General features: G+C 39.6%; 1 protein-coding gene across 2 annotated transcripts in view; it reads left to right on the top strand.

The window, feature by feature from the left end:
* Window positions 1-19,682, top strand: part of NKD1 (NKD inhibitor of WNT signaling pathway 1) — a 107,863-nt gene that overhangs the window by 75,990 nt on the left and 12,191 nt on the right. Inside the window, exons 5-6 of one of the 2 annotated variants that reach the window (XM_056500911.1) lie at window positions 10,825-10,931; window positions 13,436-13,531. In XM_056500911.1, the coding sequence (XP_056356886.1) occupies window positions 10,825-10,931; window positions 13,436-13,531 (203 nt within the window). The remainder of the gene's footprint in view (window positions 1-10,824; window positions 10,932-13,435; window positions 13,532-19,682) is intronic. The other variant, XM_056500912.1, reaches the window with a different exon arrangement.

Raw genomic sequence — 19,682 nt, 5'->3', positions numbered from 1 at the left:
AGGCAAAAAGTCACCTGTTGGAAAATCTATGTCTACAGATCCCTCAAGGTGCTTCTCTTGTAGCATGTGAGAGCCAGACCATCAGGGTGCACGTGGGAAGCAGAAGAACCAAAGGCCAAAAGGGTGTAGCTCAGGGAGATCTCATCAAAGGCAGGAGGGCTCTTGGATTTGCCTTTGGCATCCCAAAGGTGACAGAGGTGGATGTCAGGCAGCACAGTCAGCACCCACAAGGGGTTGCTCCCATCAGTGAGTGCAGCTCGAGGAAAGGTGCCCTGTGGCAGGACTGATGCCAGTGCCAGGGGTGTGGTTGGTCCATGCAGCTGCAGGGGCTGTGCCTCGGTGCTGTGTGCTCACTGCTGGGTGAGCTGCTGGCTTGGCAGGGCTGGGCACAGCCCAGAGAGCAGGGCAAGGAGGCTGTGCCCAGCCCTGCCCCAGCTGCCCACCCTGGGGCACAGCTGGCAAAGCCTGAGCCCTGTCTGGGGCTCTCCTGCTCTCCTGCCTGGGCACTGCTGGGCAGCAGCTCAGTGTGCCTGGCAGAGCTGGGCTCAGGTGTACCTGGACAGGGATCCCATGTCTGTGGTCAGAAATAAAGCTGCATTACTGGACATGGGCAGCAGCTTGATAAAGTGACTTCAACTTTGCCCCAGGACATCCACCACCAAGAACAAAGAATGAAATATGGGAACAAGTCAGGAGTTTGAAAACAATCTCTCTGGAAACATGATGAATACCAGTGGTTTCATTTATTCTACTTGAACAAAGGTCCTTTTCTACTTTTAATTTCCCAGCAACGATTATTACCAGTTATTTTTCTTGTAGCTTTGACCACAGTTCATGGAGGTTTTATTAAACATGTTTTTGAAAAGTGATTCAAAATGCCATTCTTCTCTCTCTTGTGACTCTCTCTTTTATTTTCTTTTTTTTTTTTTTTTTCTTTTTTTTTTTTTTTTTTAATCCATGTGAAGCTAGTGCATGTTTCCAGTCAAAGATTTTGGACTAGATAACACTCTCATGCTGGTGTTCCTAGAATTATTCCAAGTTTTTGCCCTTATAATTGAAAGAAGTTTTAGCCTTTGATATTTCAGAAGACAACATACATCTTCAGATCCCTTGCCTTTACATGAAACGCTGCACGCATTTTTAGCTCATTTTGGAAACCTTAAACATTGCATTTAATAGGCAATATGTCCTGCTGCAGCTCCCAAATATTCCTGATGTTGCAAACTTTCTTGTGTTTCACTGACCTGTGACAGAGCCAGGCAGCTGAGCCTGCGTGCTGCCTTTGCTGGGCTTTGGTAGCTTTCTGCAGAAGGTTTTTGTTTGGATGCCATGTGTGTGATTCTGTTATTGCCCTCCTCTCCTGCCCATGGGGATTTCACATCTTGGAGTGTCTTGTGTGGAAACACATTATGACAGGATTGGATACCTCTTGCATTTCTGAGTTTAGGGGCAGTTGTTTTATGCAGCTGGCCTGGCTGATAGATGCAAAGTCAGACTCCTGAGCCTGTGCTGGTTAGTTCAGCACAGCACCCTCTGAACTGTGCAGACAGGGGTGTGTGGATGCAGAGCTGTGGAGCAATTTCCATCACAAGCGTGTTGCTTTGCCAGTTGCTGTTCCAAATTCAAAGTGTGTATCAGTCAGGGTGCTTTTGTGTGTTTCAACTCCACTTCTGCTGCAGTAGCTACAGAAACCCAAAGTTTTACCTCACCAGGCAGAACAAGTGCCCTTTGTTACCTAGACAGATTACAGGTTTTTCTAAAGTCTGCTCTTCATAAAAGCCCAGCTTGAACAGTGGAAATTCTGACTTGCCTCAGATACTGAGGAGACTTTTATAGTTTCAAGTAGCTGCAGGGTTATATTTTAAAAGTTGAATTTCATCACATGTTTCAAGTTTGGTGGAAAAAAAAGGCATGATATTTTTAGCAGAAAAAAGTCCCCCCACACCTTTTTTCTTAACAGATGTTTCATCTCAATCATATCCAAACCTCAAAGCACAAGTAGCAGTCAACCTTATTCTCCTGTGGAGAAAGAGATAAAATGTCATTTGTTTGGAAGACAAGCTTTTTTCTGTAACCACAACTAGTTTGTGAGTAAAAGCAAATAATAAATGCAGCACTGTGGGGTTGTGGAAATGAACCTGAAGCAACATTTCTGTTCTTGAAAGAGCTTGGAGTCCAGCCACTCTTGTTAGATGGAAAGTCCCAACCCCCAGTCTACAAAAAAAAAAACAAAACCAAAAACAAAAAACAAAAAACCTACCAGCAATCAGTTTTTTCATGCTTTATAAATCTGATCCAGCAGTCCAGGTCCTTTCAGCAATAAAATACGTCATCCAGAGTTCTGAACTTTGTACCAAAAAGGATTTAGAACTGTAAAGGTAACAGAAAGAGAGGAAAGGAATAGCAGTTGTAAGCTGAAATGTCCAGAAGGAAAAGTGCAGCTACCCAAGGAATTTTCAGAGGGCTCAGGGGGAGTGGAGAGCATTTCTGTGCCTGGCAGCCAGGGCTGCACTCAGGGCTCGGTGCTGGCACAGGAGCTGCAGAGGGAAGCCAAGGCAGCCCTGGGCTCTGTGCAGGAAAGATATTTTTAGGAGGGAGTTAGGGTCCATCCTAAGGATGTGGAGGCATAAAGTCTGGTTCTGTGTACTCTCCAGGCTCAATGAAATTTGTTTCTCTGCATGGTTAACAGTATGTGGTGTATCATCTCAGTACCATTCCTCACCCATGCATAAATATGAAAACTGAGAGACATATGTGCACGTGTATGTGCTGGACTACTGATATTAATCACAATAATGCTTTTCTCTTGTTTTGTGGATCAGTCTCCATTCTCCTCCCCTCCAGAGTAATATATATGGCTGTGAGGAAGGGAACACTGAACCTACTACTGAATATGAACTATTAAAGAGTTGTCAGATCTGTAACAAATCATCACAGCCAAAATAATGTTACAGCATAGGTCGGCAACATTGCTTTCTATATAAGATTGGTTCTGTGAGGGTCAGAGTGACATTCATCCTCATGGGAAGCAATTCTGATGAATTGAAAATTACAGTTCAGATACCTTTAGAGGCCATTATCACAGCAAAGGTGGTGGAAACACGTTTTTCCTATTGAACATCTAAGTTGGATGAGCGAGTTAATATCAAAGTCTACATTATTAATAACATTACCTAGTCTTCATTTGAATAAAGGGTTGTGCAGGGGCTGGGTTCTTTTCTTCTTTCTTTCCCTTGTGAATCTCAGGGGGAAAAAATCCAAAGAGACAAAGGCAAAGGAAATTTAAGATAGAAAATCCTATGTGAACATGCATGCCTGCAACTTACACTGAGAATGGCTTTTTAAAAAGCAAAATTGTTACCAGTTACGAACCAAAATCAGTGCAGGGCCAGCTTTAGAGAAGAGAGGTCTTTTTTCTTTTCAGTCACAGTGATCAGTTGATGTCCCCATCTGTCCCTGTTCAGTAACAGAATTGAGCAGTTCACAGAGCCCCAGGGACATCCAATACTGTAAGAAAGTGGTAAGTGGTCCATAGGACTCTGGCACTTTTCACTTCAGGAGCACTTAACCATGTTAAATGATACAACAGGCTGCATTCTGTTCCTGTGGATTTTCATATGTCCACTGCGCAAACAAAAATTGTCTGCAAGTATCATCCTGAGCTATTCTGACCAAAGCTTATGGAGATTCTTCTCTGTTTTCATCTTCCCCTCCTTTCTCTCTCTTTCCCTTTTTTTTTTTTTTTTTTTTTTTTTTTTTTTTTTTTTTTTTTAAGATAGGGGTGGGGAATGAGAAATTATCTTCTTTGATCTCCAATGAGGAAGGAAAAAAAAAAAAGACTGTTCTGTTCAGGCTTTTGGCTAACACAACAAACAGTGTTTAAAATTTAACTTTGCTTAATTAATTAGTAATTCTGTTTAGTGCTGTCTGATCTTCATCCAAAAGGTATCTTGAAGCTTGAGAACTGAACATCAAAGTGTTTTGGGTGAAGATGGTCAAGTAAGGCATTTAATCTGGCAGTTTCTGTTGATGAAATACAGCCAGTTGGGGAACTAATTGGAAAAGGGAATCACAATCTGGCAAAATTCAGCAAACTCCCTCCCTTTAGCAAACTCACTCCAGAGAGAGTGTGAGAAATCTAGATTTAGTGTTTATGCATGTATGAGTTACACCCTGGCTAGCAGAGAGAGACCATATTGTCTTTTGTATCTGCATCTTTAGTATGAAACTTTTTTGTAAGGAAATAACAAAAAATCCACCCACTCTCCCCAGCATAATAGCAAAAAAAAAAAACCAAAGCAACAAAACCAAAACCACCAAACTAAAAAAGCCAGACCTAGATAGAAACCTGTGAATCTGCATCAAAGTTTGGAAATATTTCTACTTAGAAATGTTAAGTTATTGGGATTGGCAAAAGGAATTGAACCTTTAAGGGAGGGGGTGTTGCACAGATCTGTGAGTTTGACTAAATTTTATTCTGTTCTCTGAATTTTTGAGTGAATTTCAGTTTAGCCATTCCTCACTGTCCTAGTAGTGTCTTGTAAGTTAGAACCATGCCTGAATATTTAAAACACATTTTTGATTGTCTGTTTTTGTTGGTTTGGTTTGGTTTTTTTTTTTTTGTTTTTTTTTTTTTTTTTTTTTTTTTTTTTTTTCTTTTCTTTTGTTTTTTGTTTTTTTTTTTTTTTTTGCAAGCTGTCAAGGTCTGAGTCACTACCCCTCTGCTCTGTCTCCTCCTGGTCAAGTGCTGGCAGTAGGTCTTGTGACACTGTGGCTTTATTTTCCCTTATGGTGTGCAGTTGAGCCTTTAATTAGTGTTGTGACTGTCAACAAGAACCACGACATAGAAGAACATGGGTTCTCTCCATATTTTCAGGTTGAAATACCCATCCCAGATTAGTAGGAGGCACTGCTAGTACAACTTCCTCTAAATTGGTTTTGACTTGTCCCACTGGATGTAAAATGGACAATTAATTTCCCTTCAATAAGTTTCAGAGAAGGCAGCTTGATCTTTGTTGTTTTGAAGGGTGTGTCTAATTCATCAGCTTCAGCTTTCAGTCAGGGAAAGCTAAATACATGTTTCTGGCACTGCCCCAGGACCAGCCTGTTTTCCTGTGTGCTTGTTCTGGTGGCTGGGGAACAGGAATGTTCTCCCCTGATCCCTTTCTCCCTGTGCTCATTTGCCACTGGAGAAGGGAGACTTTGCTCAACAAGGTTATCTCCATCAGAGATATATTTCAATCAAATCAGTGGAATAAAACAATGTGTGTTTAATGGGGGTGATGTTTCTTAATCCATGGCCTCCAGGAGAACTTAAAAGTGAAATCTGAATGTGAATATAATTGTTAATTAAAGGACTTCTCCTCAATTTAGACTTTCAAACGTGGTTGTTATTGCTCTGGTTGTTGCGCAGTCAGTGAGGAATGTCAGTAATGTTTGTCAAACCTGATTTGCAATGAGAAAAATGTTGGCAGAACAGATAACTTAGACATCAGAGACCTCAGATAAAACAGTGAAATTAATTCTCTTTCTATCCCTTTGGTTCTCTTAGTCTCTAAGTCCTGCTGCATCTGCTAGGTCTGTAAGTTGGAAGGGAAGCCCTGACCCTGTTGATGTCCATAGGAGTTTTTCTACTGAGATTGGCAATCTCTTTGCTGCCCAATTCCACCAGCTGAAGTTCAATTTGACCTGTTATAGAAGTGCTTATGACTTTCCTTCCTTATCTTAATAGGTAATTTTTAAATTTTGCTTTTATCCTACTCTCCCACATGTGTCAGATTCTCTAGTGTGTGGTTTGTTGTTCTTTTCCCCATGTACAGATAATTCTGTCCCTTTGCTTCTGGTAGTAGTTTTAAAGAATTGCTGTGGACTCCAGTCTATCCAAAATGAGATGAAATCTAATCTCACTTCAGAGGTTTGGTTTCATGTATGGCAGGTGCTGAATTCCATAGGCAGCATTTTTGTCAATTCTCTAATTTTTCCTTTACTCTGGTATCTCCCAGTAATGACCCTGACATTAAGGTGGGGTAGAGACATCACTGGTAATGTGCAGTCATAATTCACCACTGTGGAATTGCAGAGCTTCTCCCCTAGTTCTGCTTTTTGAATTAAGGTGATACAAAATCAGGTACCTTTTGGAATGGCTGTCCTTCCAAAGAGGGTCTGGAGTTGTTTGTCTATTTAGCCTGAGTCCTTCTGACTGCTGTACAAAATTTGGAGCTGATAGCCCAGACTTGGACCTTCAGCAGAGTTGCACCCTTTGATTCTAGCCTCAAGATCCTGTCAGTCCATCTGACTAAAATGAAAAGTGTGGTTGCAAACTAGAGTGAAGCTGTCCTTACTTAGAGAAGGCAGATCATTTGGCACAGCACGTGGTCCTTTGCTGGAATGAGCCTTTGAGAAACGTGGAATGACATGCCACCAGAGCGAGGGTGAAAGTTTCAACAGTCACTTTTCCACCTGAGTGCAGCTCTGGTTTGGTGTTTTCTTTTTCTCCCTTATTGTCAGATGCAGGATGAAGGCAAAAGAAAAATGTTTTGTCTGCCTGAAGCTTACTATTCTAACCTCATTCAATACACAGAGCACAGCAATCAGTTTACCTCATTTCTGGGATATTTTGGTGATTCCTAAGGAGCTTTTTGAATTATTGCCCCCTTCCCTTAGGAATGAAAAAAACCCAAAACCCTGAAAAAAAGGCTTTATTTTTCTGGGATGAGTCTTAATATCTTTAAACTGGTGTTCATTCTCTCACTGTTTTCCTCCCCCACTTCAATTATGAGCAATTGGGTGGTAGTAATTAACAATTGTAGAGAGAAACATCTGCTAGTACACTTAAGCCAGTCAGTTTGTTTTTCGTGAAAGAATGGTATTTCACAATTTTTCCAAGTTAATATTTTTCCTTTATTGTCTTTCCAATTTCAAATATTGTCCAGACGCATTTTTATAGTGTCTTAAGGTTATAGAAGTGAATACAAGACCATTAATAATGAGCAAGAAAGGAACATAATAAAGAAAACATATGCAATATTTCAATTCATGAAACATTTCTGTTAGGGAACATTGTTTTTGAGAGCATATGGTTATTCCCATGAGAAGCAATGCATATACTTTTTTTTCCTTCCAGTTGTGGATTCCCACAACAAGAGTATGTTTCTCTGTGTGTTTGTCAATGTAGCACATTCTTTTTGTCAGGACTTGTTATCTGAGCAGGGAGGTAGGTAAGTATTTTTGCACAGATGATGCATTGTATGCAGACCTATTTCTGATGACCTAGGCTTTGGAAACACAAGTCTATTAATTCTCCACACTCCTTTGAGATAGCTATCTTGTCTGGTCTGGTTTAATACCATTGGCAGAGCTGAAAGGAAGTTCACATTGTGAATATATCTGAACCTTGGCATGTGGCTCACTGGTGGATCTCTGTTTACAGGCTGCCAGTTTTAACTGTCCCAAGCAGACATTCTCATTTTATTTATAAGTAGGCTCTGCATGTGTTTGTATCCCTCATGAAATTGAGCACATGTCAATAGTCAAAACTAAGTATAGCAGCAAAATACCAAAGACTTCTCCTTCTCTTCTCAGACAAAACAGTATGTATTTTAAAATGTTCATTGGGTTTGGATAAGGCACATGGGGATATATGCACAGACACATTATTTGATCACTTGTAAATACTATTTTAGTATCTCCATATTGCCCTTTAAAGTTTCCTCAGTTAGATTTCATTTTTCTATGCTGAATGGAACGTGACATCAGGATGAGATCATCAGATTTCCCCATTTCATTTGAGCTCCAAAATGAGTAACTGATTTCAAAGGATAATTCCCTGGAGCAGCAAGGCCAATAAGTTCTTCAGATCAAAGGTCAGCAAAGCTCAAAGAGGATAATTTCTGGCATACAGTATTTAAAGTCTCCCAAGGAGTGTGCTGCAAGATGTATCTCCTCCTTCCCCAATAGTTGAACCCTTGTTTTTTGGGAAGACTAATTTGTCAGTGCACGTTTTCTCCTCTGTTACATAAATTATACATTAAAGTGAAAGCTTCCTGTCTGAGCATACAAACTGTACATCCAGGAAGGTTGTTAAGTGTACCAGGGGAAGGGCTGCTCTGGCAGCAGAAGGTAACTCTGTGCTGCTCCTCTCCAAAGCACCTGCTGGGCTGGAGAGCCCTGGTGCTCTGTGCTTGTGCCAGAGGCTTTCAGCACAGTGCAGGAGCATGGTGGTGGAAAGGTGGCAATGCTGAGTGAGACACTTTGCTTTGACAGAGCACCCAGCAAAGGGCACTGTGGCAGGGAATAGTGGCCTAGTGCAGGATCTGCCTCAGTGCTGTGCCTAATGCAGTCTGCCATGCCACTGTCATTTGGGATGCTGACCCTCAACACATAAAAGGCCACTCCAGGAGTCTTTTGGCTGTCATGCACTTTTAAGCATTTAAAAGAATGTATGATAACAGGAGTAGGTTGTTGTTTTTTTTTTTTTCTGTATGTCTGTTCACTGTCCCAAAGAAGCTGAGGGTCATACCAGCCCAGCTTTCATTTATTTCACATTCCCTAGAGCAAGACTAGCAGGGATTGCAAAAGCCTCTTTTACAGAAGTTTTATCAGGTTCTAACTGTGCATGTGAAGAGCCAATCCCTGGTACAGATGAGGCACTGAAGATCCAGGGGTGTGTCTAATAGCTATGAAAAGCACTATCAGTGTCACTGTCCATGTTATGAAGGCCCAGGTTACCTTTTCATTCCCTGTTGATTTTAAAATGAAGCAACAAACCTGGACTGAAGTAGACAAACAAATGTTGTCTTTTGTTGTATGGGGGTCTTTTTGTGACCTTAGCTTTGAACTTCTAGGAATGTGGAGTTGTATTTATGAGCAAAGTGAGTATAAAGCAATGGCACTTTGTCAGATATTCAAAGTTGGTATTGGAAATAATACTTATTTTCATACTTGTCTTACCTGTGATAAACACTATACAAAAACCTCCTAAGAAATAATCCCTGCTTGCTCAATAACACTAGCTTAAAGGAATCAGGGAAGAAACTTCTGTGAAGCTGCTTTGTCTTCCTTTGTCTGACCTTCCTACTTAGCTTATGTTTGGTGAAAGGAATGCTAACATGACTTGGAATAGAAATCAAAGTATATCAACATGTCAGTATGTGTACAATAAACACCATTGCATTGCTATAATGCAAATTACATGTGTGTGTTGGGAAGCTGGTGTTAGTAAAACATCAAAACCACCAGTAAGTATCAAAGACAGGAAATTCCCAAGGTCAGCATTTCTACTTTATTCCCTTTTCTTTACTGTACATCCATCTTATATAGCATACCACAGTTTTGAAAACAAACAAACAAAAGTAATAGAATAATGTTACATTTAAACAAATAAATGAGACTGTGGTATGTATTGCAGTGTGACAATATGAATGTTTGGGCAGAAATCCTCTGGAATTTCTGAGAGTATGAAGCGATGGTAATGGGATTAGTAAGAGTTTTTCTGTGGGTTTTCTATTTTGTTTGTTTGGTTTTGTTTTTGGATTTTGTTGTTGTTGATTGGTTGGTTTCTTGAAGCTTATTTTTCTATTTTAAACATGAAAGTAAGTCCTGGAAGATGGCTAATAGAATATCTTAATTTCTAGCACATTAGTGGCTTGCTTTCCTGTAAGAATGGTTGGGAGGCAGCTCAGCAGTGTGGAACAGCAGGAGAGCCAGTAAACCAGTTTGCAATGGGCCACCCTGAACTGGAGGCAACCATCATGTCACCTTTTTTGTAAGGAATCTGACTTGATTGAACTGGCACTTAATGAGATGCTGCTGCCAAAGGCATCCCCAAGAAACAGCTCCTAACATCACATCAGGATAAAGGCCTTGGGCAGATGCAAATGTTGCAGTGCAGGAGAAGAAAATGCTGACTTTAGGACCTGTGTTCTTGCAATTTTGCTGGGTTTTGGGGAGTTGGAAGGATTACTGCTATATGCAGTGGAGTAAGGTGGTAACGTTGGCAGAGGTATGTGGATGTGCAAAAAATGATGTCTAAAGTCTGAGAGTAGGGTTAAAAAGTCTTTGTATATTTTCATAATGCTAATGAAGATAGAATTAGTTTTCTTCAGATATAGAGTTTCATCATGTGCAAGGCTGAATGCCCCTACGGAAGCCAAAGGAACAGCTATTAAGTTCTAGCTTTTAATCTACATGAGAAGTGTATATTTTTCTGTTATATATCTGATATATGTTATGATATGTTGTGATAGATATTAATATTGATGCTCTTTATGAGTACTATTGATTTATGCAAGTGCTTGATGTTTTAACTTGAAACTTGAGTGAAATATGCTGTTTCATGCATTGAAAATATGCAGCTTAACCTTTTTGGCAGGTAGTGTTACCTTCTTGGAAGGCATGAAGCTTTGTGTGTGTTTGAAGAGTGAAACTGGAACAGAATGAGGGCTTTATTTCAGCTTCATTACTTCACTCACTGCTGGTGAATGTGATGGGTCTTTGCAATATGTCAGAAACTTTCAATATTTTGCAAATTATTCAACTTATTTGCAGTAACAGTTCTGCTGTTTTATATTCTCATAATACTGTGTTTGAACTTCCTGTGACTCTAGTGATGTTTGCAGGAGAGGTTGTGTACCAAAAGCTGTTGGTAGATTGTCTGCTGAAATTATCCCAGATGTATAGTGAACACAAAAGCAAATCAAGTATAATGATCCTCTCATACAAGTTTGCTGATACCAATTTCACCCTAAATATAAAGACAGATTTGCAAATATGAGACTGCTTTGACATTTCCTTATAAGCATTTTTCCTTAAATATGCTTTTCACAGTGGCTTTGCCTCCAGAGAAGACAGATGGAGTTTGCAGTGGAGATGAAAAGAAAGCAGAAAAAGAAAGTGACACGCGCACAAGTTCCAAGAAGCAACTGAAATTTGAAGTAAGTCCTTTGTATTTTAAAGTTTCACTGTACTGACATAATTATGGTAGAAAAATAACCTGTGGACCAAATAGTGACATCTGATGAATGTTTATTGCTCCCAGTGTTTGTAGTGGGTACAGGAGGCATCAGAACTGGCACAAATCTGTGCCTTGCTATTGGTGCTCCATATGAGGTGATTAGTGACACTTATTCCCAGGTTTGGAAGGAATCAAATGATGATTATTTCTCTGCAGTATCTGAAATGCATAGTAAGAAGAAGCTCTCAGTTTAACCCTTTATCTATTAAGCCAGCTACCTTGTTATCAAATCTGTAGATTGACTTTCATGGACTATTGCACTTGGTTAAATCTGCCTAATGTAGAAGATGCCTGTGAAAGCTTCTGCAATGATTGATGTTCTGTGCCCAGGTCTCCAAAGGGAAATAACCCTGACCTGCTACATGGGAATTCCATCTGATCACCTGGCAGACAGAGAGGAAAAATGATGAGTCCTATGGGCTATTTCCTTATAGACTTGCAAACATCCTATAACTGTCAGATACTGTGTGTAGTTGGCAGATTTTGTTTCTGTAAGGGCGTGTTTTCATAAATATGAGTATGGAAACATGCAGTCAAACAGCTAGTGGGTTGTCTGTCTTGATGAGGAGGAAGATATTCTGGCACCAGCAAAAAACAGCACAAATATTCATCTCTGCACTCCAGCAGATATGGCAAACATCTGCCTTTTAGTGCTGTCAGCCTCTCTAAGTAATGACCTTTGTGTTTCTTCAATTGTTGTTTAAAAGACCATGCAGCCACCTTGCATCGTGGCTGGACTACAGTCTGGTACAATTTTTTGTTGTTGTTATTTTAAAGCAGATTATGGGGAGGTAGGTCTCCCATGGATAGTTCAGGTGTTCCATGTGTGGCTTCTGGGGCAGTGACTTTCCTTCTTTTTTTAATTTTTTTTTCCCTTGCACAGCTATAACTCCCTGTCTAGGCCCATTTTATATTGTATCTCTAGTAGCAGACATCTGCAGACAGGAAAGGCATGATAAATTGCAATTAGCAGTGCCTTGACATTTGAACATTGGAGGACACCTGTCAACATGGCTGGTGCCAGAGTAGCTGGAGCTGCACTGTAGCAGCAAAGTCTGCATTTGTTCCCAAGTAGTTCTTGGCATGCCATAAAGGTTAGCACTTGGTTCTAGGCACCGTGACTAATGCAGGGAAGGTTTCCATGGCTCTTAACTAAGCACTGCACATCCTCACATAAAGATGTTATGTTAGGCAGTGTGGGACAGGGAAGTATTAATATGTGGCAAGAAACCAAGTATTGATATTTTTTTCCCCTTGTTCTACAAATGAAAGTTTTCCAGCAATGTGAGCTGGGAGCTGAGAGACTGGTAAATGCTTCAAAGGTATAAAAGAATCAGAAACGCAAGTGTTGCGACAAGAGGTCTAAATCTGAGGTGAAAGTGATTTGGCTTTTAAAGGTGCCGGGAATGTTTGTGTAACACGAAACTGTGTTTCCACAGTGGAGTGTGGGGCACTTGGCAGCTCTCAGCCGGGCTTGTTACAGCTGCGAGAGGCGGCTTTGAACTCGGCAGGGGACGGTGCCCAGAGCTGCTGCAGGGAATTGGTTTCAAGTCAGAAGATCAACCAGGTGTTTTGAGGTCTATCATGCTGAAGCTATTTGAGGCTGTTTATTTTACTTGCATACAGTGACTTTCATTTTAATTGCACTGTAACTTCTCTGTTTTGCCTTTTTGTGGCTCTGGATAATTCTGATTGCACAGGGCTTGAGAGACAGCAAATGATTTGCACCCAGGTGACTGGAGTCAGTCAAAGTGCATCCTTTGTTCTTGGTTTTGGTTTGAGCATTTTTTTCCCCTTTAACAAATTGATTCTTTCAGGCTTTCCACAGATCACACTCTTACTAGCAGAAGCATAGTTAAAACAAGGAGCAGGCACTACTCCCAGGTTGTTCTTGCCAATTCCAAGGCAGGCTCTATTTCAGGAGGTTCAGTGGCATGATGTTGTACTGCACTAACTCTGACAACCTTTGCCTGTCAAATATCTGTGTCAAGGACAGGTCTCTCTGGTGGGGATTTGTGTCCACACTGCATTAATCCTTACTCCTAGCCCTGTGGTGTGCCACCTCCTTCTGTGAGTCTGCTTCTGCTGTCTTCCTCTTCCTGAGTTAAGCGTAGTTTTCCTTCTCACAGTCTTACTATGTTTCAAGAGCTTCAGGGAACACTCCTCTTGTACCTTTTCCTGTTTTCTACAATGTAGTAGAAAGCAAGTAATGAATTCCCTGAGGTGCAGCCCAGAGAGCTTGGAGTGTTTTGTGATTATGGTGGGACCTCTTGTTGTGGTGACAGAGCTCTCAGGGACACGTCCTGGGAGCTTCCCCCACAAGGGAGGGAGGAAGGAAGGAAGCAAGCAGCCTCCTACAGAGAGTCTCCTCTGCAAACAGGCCTTGTGCTTCAGGTAATCAGCTGCTCTTTGCATGTTTCTTAGGAATTGCAATGTGATGTATCTGTAGAGGAAGATAACAGGCAAGAATGGACCTTCACACTGTATGACTTTGATAACAACGGAAGAGTCACACGTGAGGTAAGCAAAGTACAGCTGCCTTCTGTGCAGCCTGCTAACAAGAGAAGTGTTTTATAACAGGAACATTTTTCCTACTATGAAGTAGAGGTGTCCTGCCAACTTAAACAGCAGTTTCATGGACCCTTCCCTCCTAGAAACAATCCCACCAGTAGTTTACTGTTTTCAGATCTACTGTACCGTTTTTTAAGCTGGTTGTTGTTTAATACCTGAGATTAGCCTTTAAAAAATAGTACTGGCATTTGAGGAGGAAAAATATCTGAAACAACTGAACAACTAAACACATTGTCAAAATAAACCCCTGCAAATGTATATTGTTCTGGCTTCTCTCCTGCTTTTCAGTTAAGCTAACCAAATAGCAAGGTTGCTTGCTGACATTCTTTCCAACAGTACTAACTATACTCTTCTATTGTTTTCATGAGTATTGGGCTGATCTCTGCCTTTTCCTTCCAAGTATAAATAACACTGGTGATGTTCTCTGCAGGACCATAGGGAATGGCTGTCCAAGCATACCTGTGTGTATTTTTTTATTATCAGGATGTCTTCAAGCCAAATTAAAGGATGTTTGGATTAGGATATAGTCCTTTTTGAGAACTATTTCTGCCCAAATTGAATAATATTTCCTCTAGAAGAATGTCTTTTACTTGGGATTTATGCTATGTGCTGTCACTGATTTTTGTGATGTGTGTTTACTGGCTCCCATGCCTTTACATAGTCAACTGAAAATCAAAGGCTTTTTCTCTCTTAGATCAAATGCTGGTGCCTGTGACAATTGCTAAAAACTGTTTGAAAGTAAAAGGGCAAATATTGAAAATGTATTGGTCTTAGACACCAACTGAGGGCAGAATATTTTTCTGTAAGTCTGAAGCAAATTTCTTTTGACATAGCCAAATGTGGTGTTTGTTCAGGGTTTTTAACATGTATTTGAACATTATTACAAGGCTATTTTTATTGTCTCTACTCTGATAGTGCTTTGAATAGTCAAGTGAAATCTGTGCACCTCATGCACAAGAACGAGCAGATGAAAAGTTGCAGGCTAAGTCCAGAGTTTCAAATAGGAAGATGAGATAGGGCAAGAAGGGGGAGTGAGATGAGGAAGTAGTATTGTATTTGTTAATGTTTGTGGAACAGAGACTAGAAAAATGAAATAACTTGCTTGAAGTCTCACAAGAACCTAGTGGCAGATTGAACCCAGGTCTTTCAAGACCCAAGGCTAAGTCTTCATTACAAGATTATTGTGACTCTCAAAAATAGGGGAATAACACACAAAACCCAAACCCACACACATGGGTGTCTTTTACATTCAGGCATGGAATTCCCATTAGTGTCAGTGGGGGTTCCATGTGCTGAACATAACAAGAATATGCTTTCAAGTATGTATACAATAATTGCTTGTGATTATGTGGTACACCAAAGAGCTTAATTTGACTGTACTTTGAGAATATGTTACAGCCAAATTCTACCTCTCCCTGCTACAAGAGCAGACTATAGCTTAACTGAAACCAAATCTGTGCAAGGATTGAATATTATACTGTTCTGAGGTCTGGAGGTTGCTACATTTAGGCTTGAACCTGTGCCAAAAAAAATTCTTTCAGCAAGGGACCAAATAGGTTGATACTTTTCAGCTCTTTACATGTGACCAAAGATAGAAACAAGTAGTATGCACCATTCCAAATCTTCCCCTTTATGTCACACACTTCTTTTGCAAACTGTTCCAGGGCCATTTATATAAGCATTGGTTATCTTCTTGGTTATCTTTTGTTGAATCCAGATGCAATTTATGAGGGGTTTTTTGAGCAAGAATGACCAACAATAGCAGCTCATAGATAATCCTGGCCACAAAAGAGGAATTTTAGTCTCTTAAATGTCATAGAATTTCTTGTTCTCTTGGCCCCTGGGAGATGGGTAGACACAGTGTACCTGATACTGTCCTTTGCTAAGCAACTCTGCTCCTGTTCCAGCAAATGACTTCACTTGGGGGAACATTAAACATTTGAATAGTTTCAATTAAAATGAATAAGAGACATGTTTTCAGTTAAAAGTATGTGAAGTACATTGCTGGAGCAGGGACAAAATGGGCAGTCTGAGCAAGAGGCAGATCTGTACCAGTGCCCTTCAGTGAGCTGATGAAAATGCATTCAAACCAGTCAGCTTTTTTTAACAAAGATCAGTGTTCTGGTGAGAAAAGCTTAATATGGACCATTTCTCATTCTTGGAAAATTTCCCTTTAATGTCTCCTGGATTTATATCTGGATTTAACAGAGAGATGAAATTTTTTTCACTTCATTTTTTACCTATAGACCTGGAGGTGATTTACAAAAAGAAGTCAGTAGCATTATTCTTGCTTTTCACCACATTGTAAAAGTGAGACAGTGGAAAAGAAGTGGCTTGCCCACCCAAAACCATTTCATTTGATTCCAAATAATTGTGTTCAAAACACTGTACCTCATGTCCAGAGAGTTTCCAAAGGAATCCACAGTATTAAATTAAGTTTGGGGGAGCAATTTTACTGATGGACTGAATGGGTTTTTTTCATTCAAATGTTTAAGACTTGTGAATAAGGTGCATACTTAGTTGATACAGCTTCCCTTGGGTTCTGCAAAATGACAGATCACTGCTAGAGCATTCAAATTCCATTTTAGTGAAATTTCTTCTGGATTTAACAATGTCTTCAGAACTTAATGCTGCTTTGATTTGCTCCTAGAGTCTGTATGACTTATTCTGTAGTCCTTATAATTTGAAATTCACATCTAGTCATGCTTCTTGAAGAGCTATGCCCATTATGAAAGCATAATTACTGGGATGGCAAATTATAAATTAACATTACTGTATGTTATTAAACTTCTGCTTTTTCTGCCACAAAGATGACCAGTTCTCAATCCCTTTTGGTTTAATGAGAGATAACTTTTCCTGCTCTAATATGTATATTACAAAACTTGGCTAATACCACTTCCCTTCATTCCATAAGCCATAAGAGGACAATTCATTATGTACAGCAGGCCTTTTTAAAACTGACAGCTGCACTCTAATTATCTTCACAGGAATATTTGTAATCGGACTTGAAACTTGGGTAATTGAACTAATGTGTTTTGATCCATGAGGTTTTATACTGAGCTCTCTGAATGTAATTACACTTCATAAACACTAGCTTTTTATTTTTTTAATTTTTATTTTAATCAGCTCCTTGTAAAATTGAGTTTCTTTGGTGAGCGGCTGCACAGGAATAAGCACACAAGAAAGTTGCTTGTCAGGACAAAAAAAAAAAAAAAAAGAAATCTCTTCTAGAGCAGCTTTTGAGCAGATAGCAAGTGAAGTTCCCTTTGCTTTCCAAATAAGAATGATTCAAAAATGTATGTGATCAAACAGAGCTGATGCTGCAATAAAAACATCCTGCTGTATGTAGAAATCAGACTACAAACAAAGTACAAATGAGACATTTGTATTTATCTTTTTCCAAGGGAAAGGTAATGAACTGGTATTGATGTTTCTCTTCATGCATTTTTAATGCTAAAATTGTTCTTTGTATCTTACATTAAATACCCAATTTTCCCTCTTATGTTTTCTTTGTGACTTGTTCTTTGCCTTTTTAGATTTTTTTTTTTACTCCTATACTCTAATGAATAAAAAGGTTTGAGGTTATATCTGCATTCAGAACTCAGCACCAATCACTGACTTGGGGAAGGATATTGGCTTTTTTGGGGCAACCATTCATCAGCCTGACCCTTGAAATTTGTTGGTTTTCACTGTTTGTACTAAGTCAGGATACAGAAAGAGCAATGAAATCAATGGATAGAGGAGCAGGGCCTGTCTGTACCTGTGGCCATCATTTCAGGCATTAGAGATGGTGGCTTCATGTCTGATAGAAATATTAAGAGAAAATATAACTTTTTCTCTTGGTTTTAAGGGGAGTCAAAAAATGCTCTCTCAGGAAAGCTACAGAGACTCAAACTGAATATTTTCATTTTATTAAACTCTTTGGCTTTGGGGGTGTTCTGTGGTTTGGTTTAGTTTTGTTTTTTTCTAAGGGGAGGCTGGTAGTTTAGGGTATTTTTGTGCGTTGTTTGTTGACTGAGTTTTTTTAGGTACAAATATCTCATTCTGGTAAATTAACTCTAATGGAAAAACTCATGAGTGTCTTCTACAAAAATCTCTAATTTTCTAACTAATTTTGTGATGATAATCTATGCTAATATGGAAAAAATAAGGTCATCCCTGTACCACTAATATTCCTTAAAAATAGAAAGTAATACCTAGAATAAGGACTTTCTCAGTCTCACATATGTTCTGTAAGGACTGAGGAAAACTTCAGTGTTCTCATTCTTTTTTCAGACCCATTGGTTTCTCTGAATGTTATAAATTACTGTTAATCTCCTATTGGAGATCCATAAAGTATTCTGCAGACTGTTTGCTTTTTAATATTTTGAAAGGAAATATTTTGGGCAATCTATTAAATTTTCTCTTCCTAATATACTTTGTTGCATTGGCTGCTTGATAAAAAAGGATGAGGTTTTCACCCTGGTAAAACCAGCCATGGTGTTCAATGAGCAAAAGACAAATAAATCTGGGTATGGCATGTGCTGGCTGCTTGGATACTACTCAATGAGCATTTGTTTTCCTCTCTGTGGAAAAATATCAGTTTCAGTTTTTGTACTTGATATAACCTAGAGATCCCAGCAGAAATTCTGCATACCAGAAGTTAGAGCCATGCAGAATACTTCCCCTCCAAATATAATCCATTTGCTATAATGGAGAGAAATATTTTTTTTCATTTTGTTTCTCTTTACCCATTAAATATAGTAGTCTAAAAATCCACTTTTTGTGGGGGAAGGGCCAAGCAGTCTAAAGCAAAAGATTTGCAAATTCCCATGATTTGTAAAACTCATGATTCATTGTGCAGAAGTTCAATTCTTTGGTAGGTGGGCTCTGTGTCATGCTGGTTTATGTATCAGACAAGAGGACCATTTAACTAGGTTTTATTCTTGATCTTTGATGCTAAATTTCTTGAGGATGGTGAAATGCACAAGCTGCTGTGTAGAAGGCAAAGCTGTCTCAATGATTTAGGCAGTTTTTAAACAGATTTAAATACAGATAATGTTCAGTGGAACAGCTTTTAAGGGAAACAAGTCTGTTGGCAAGCTACTGGAAGATGAAAATACTTTTTGGGTAAATATACATGTAACCATAAAATACAGGGTGTGTAACATATATCTGAATGGTCTATTGCTACCAATTTGTCAAGTAACCATTACTATATTAGCTGCCAAAACAGGGCTGTGAGGAAGGAATTTTAGTCACAGTTCAAATTTTATTGACAAAGGCCATTCCCAGTAGATCACTGCCTCAGAAATTCATATGTTATAATTATGAAGCAAAAATTGTGAAGCAACAGGAGGCTCAAGGTGCCTTGTAGCTGGTACCTGCTCAGCCAGGACCACAGTACGAGACAGAACAAATCAGAACTGTCAGTTGTCTGAAATTCCCAAATTAGGATCACAAGTAAATGAATCCTATAATAAAAGCGTGGTTGTCAATATTTAGAAGATCAGCACTAAGTGGTTGCTCATGGCTATCCCTGACCTGGATCTTGGGACACATCCAATGTGACAACCACGTTCCTGCAGTGCCAGAACACAGAGTTCAGAGCTCCCAGGGGGAGCTGCAGTTAAACACAGAGCAAAAGGCAAAGGCAGCAGTGTGCAAGTCACAGGGGTGCTGAGTCCTCTTGCAGCCATTTCACAGCCTGGACATTAATTTGGGTTAATTTGGGACTGTTTGGCAGAGAAGTGTAACTTGTCCTGATGTTATATGTGTGTGCACATATTTGTGACTTGCTAAGTATGTGTCACACAAGTTTGCCCTTCCCTGACAGCCTTTGGGAATACTTTTTAAACTGCTGAGTCAAACAGCTTGTTGAGAAAGACCCTCACAGAACACAAGGGGCAGATTGTCAGCCAGTTAGCAAGTTAGACCTCAACACTGAAAAAATTTATGTAAAAGGACAGTGGGTTTTTTTTAACCTGTGATTATTGAAGATAAAATAGACTAGATGTACAAACATCTGGCTTTACAAATATCTGGCATAGCTGAAAAAAGGAAGAAGGGCAGATTATTGTGAATGAAAGAGTTGATAATAACCTCTTGATAGCAGCCTTGT

The sequence above is a fragment of the Oenanthe melanoleuca genome, chromosome 11 (assembly GCF_029582105.1).
Source record: "Oenanthe melanoleuca isolate GR-GAL-2019-014 chromosome 11, OMel1.0, whole genome shotgun sequence".
NCBI lineage: Eukaryota > Metazoa > Chordata > Aves > Passeriformes > Muscicapidae > Oenanthe > Oenanthe melanoleuca.
Note: the sequence above shows the minus strand (reverse complement) of the source record. Positions and strands in the feature narration are given on the sequence as shown.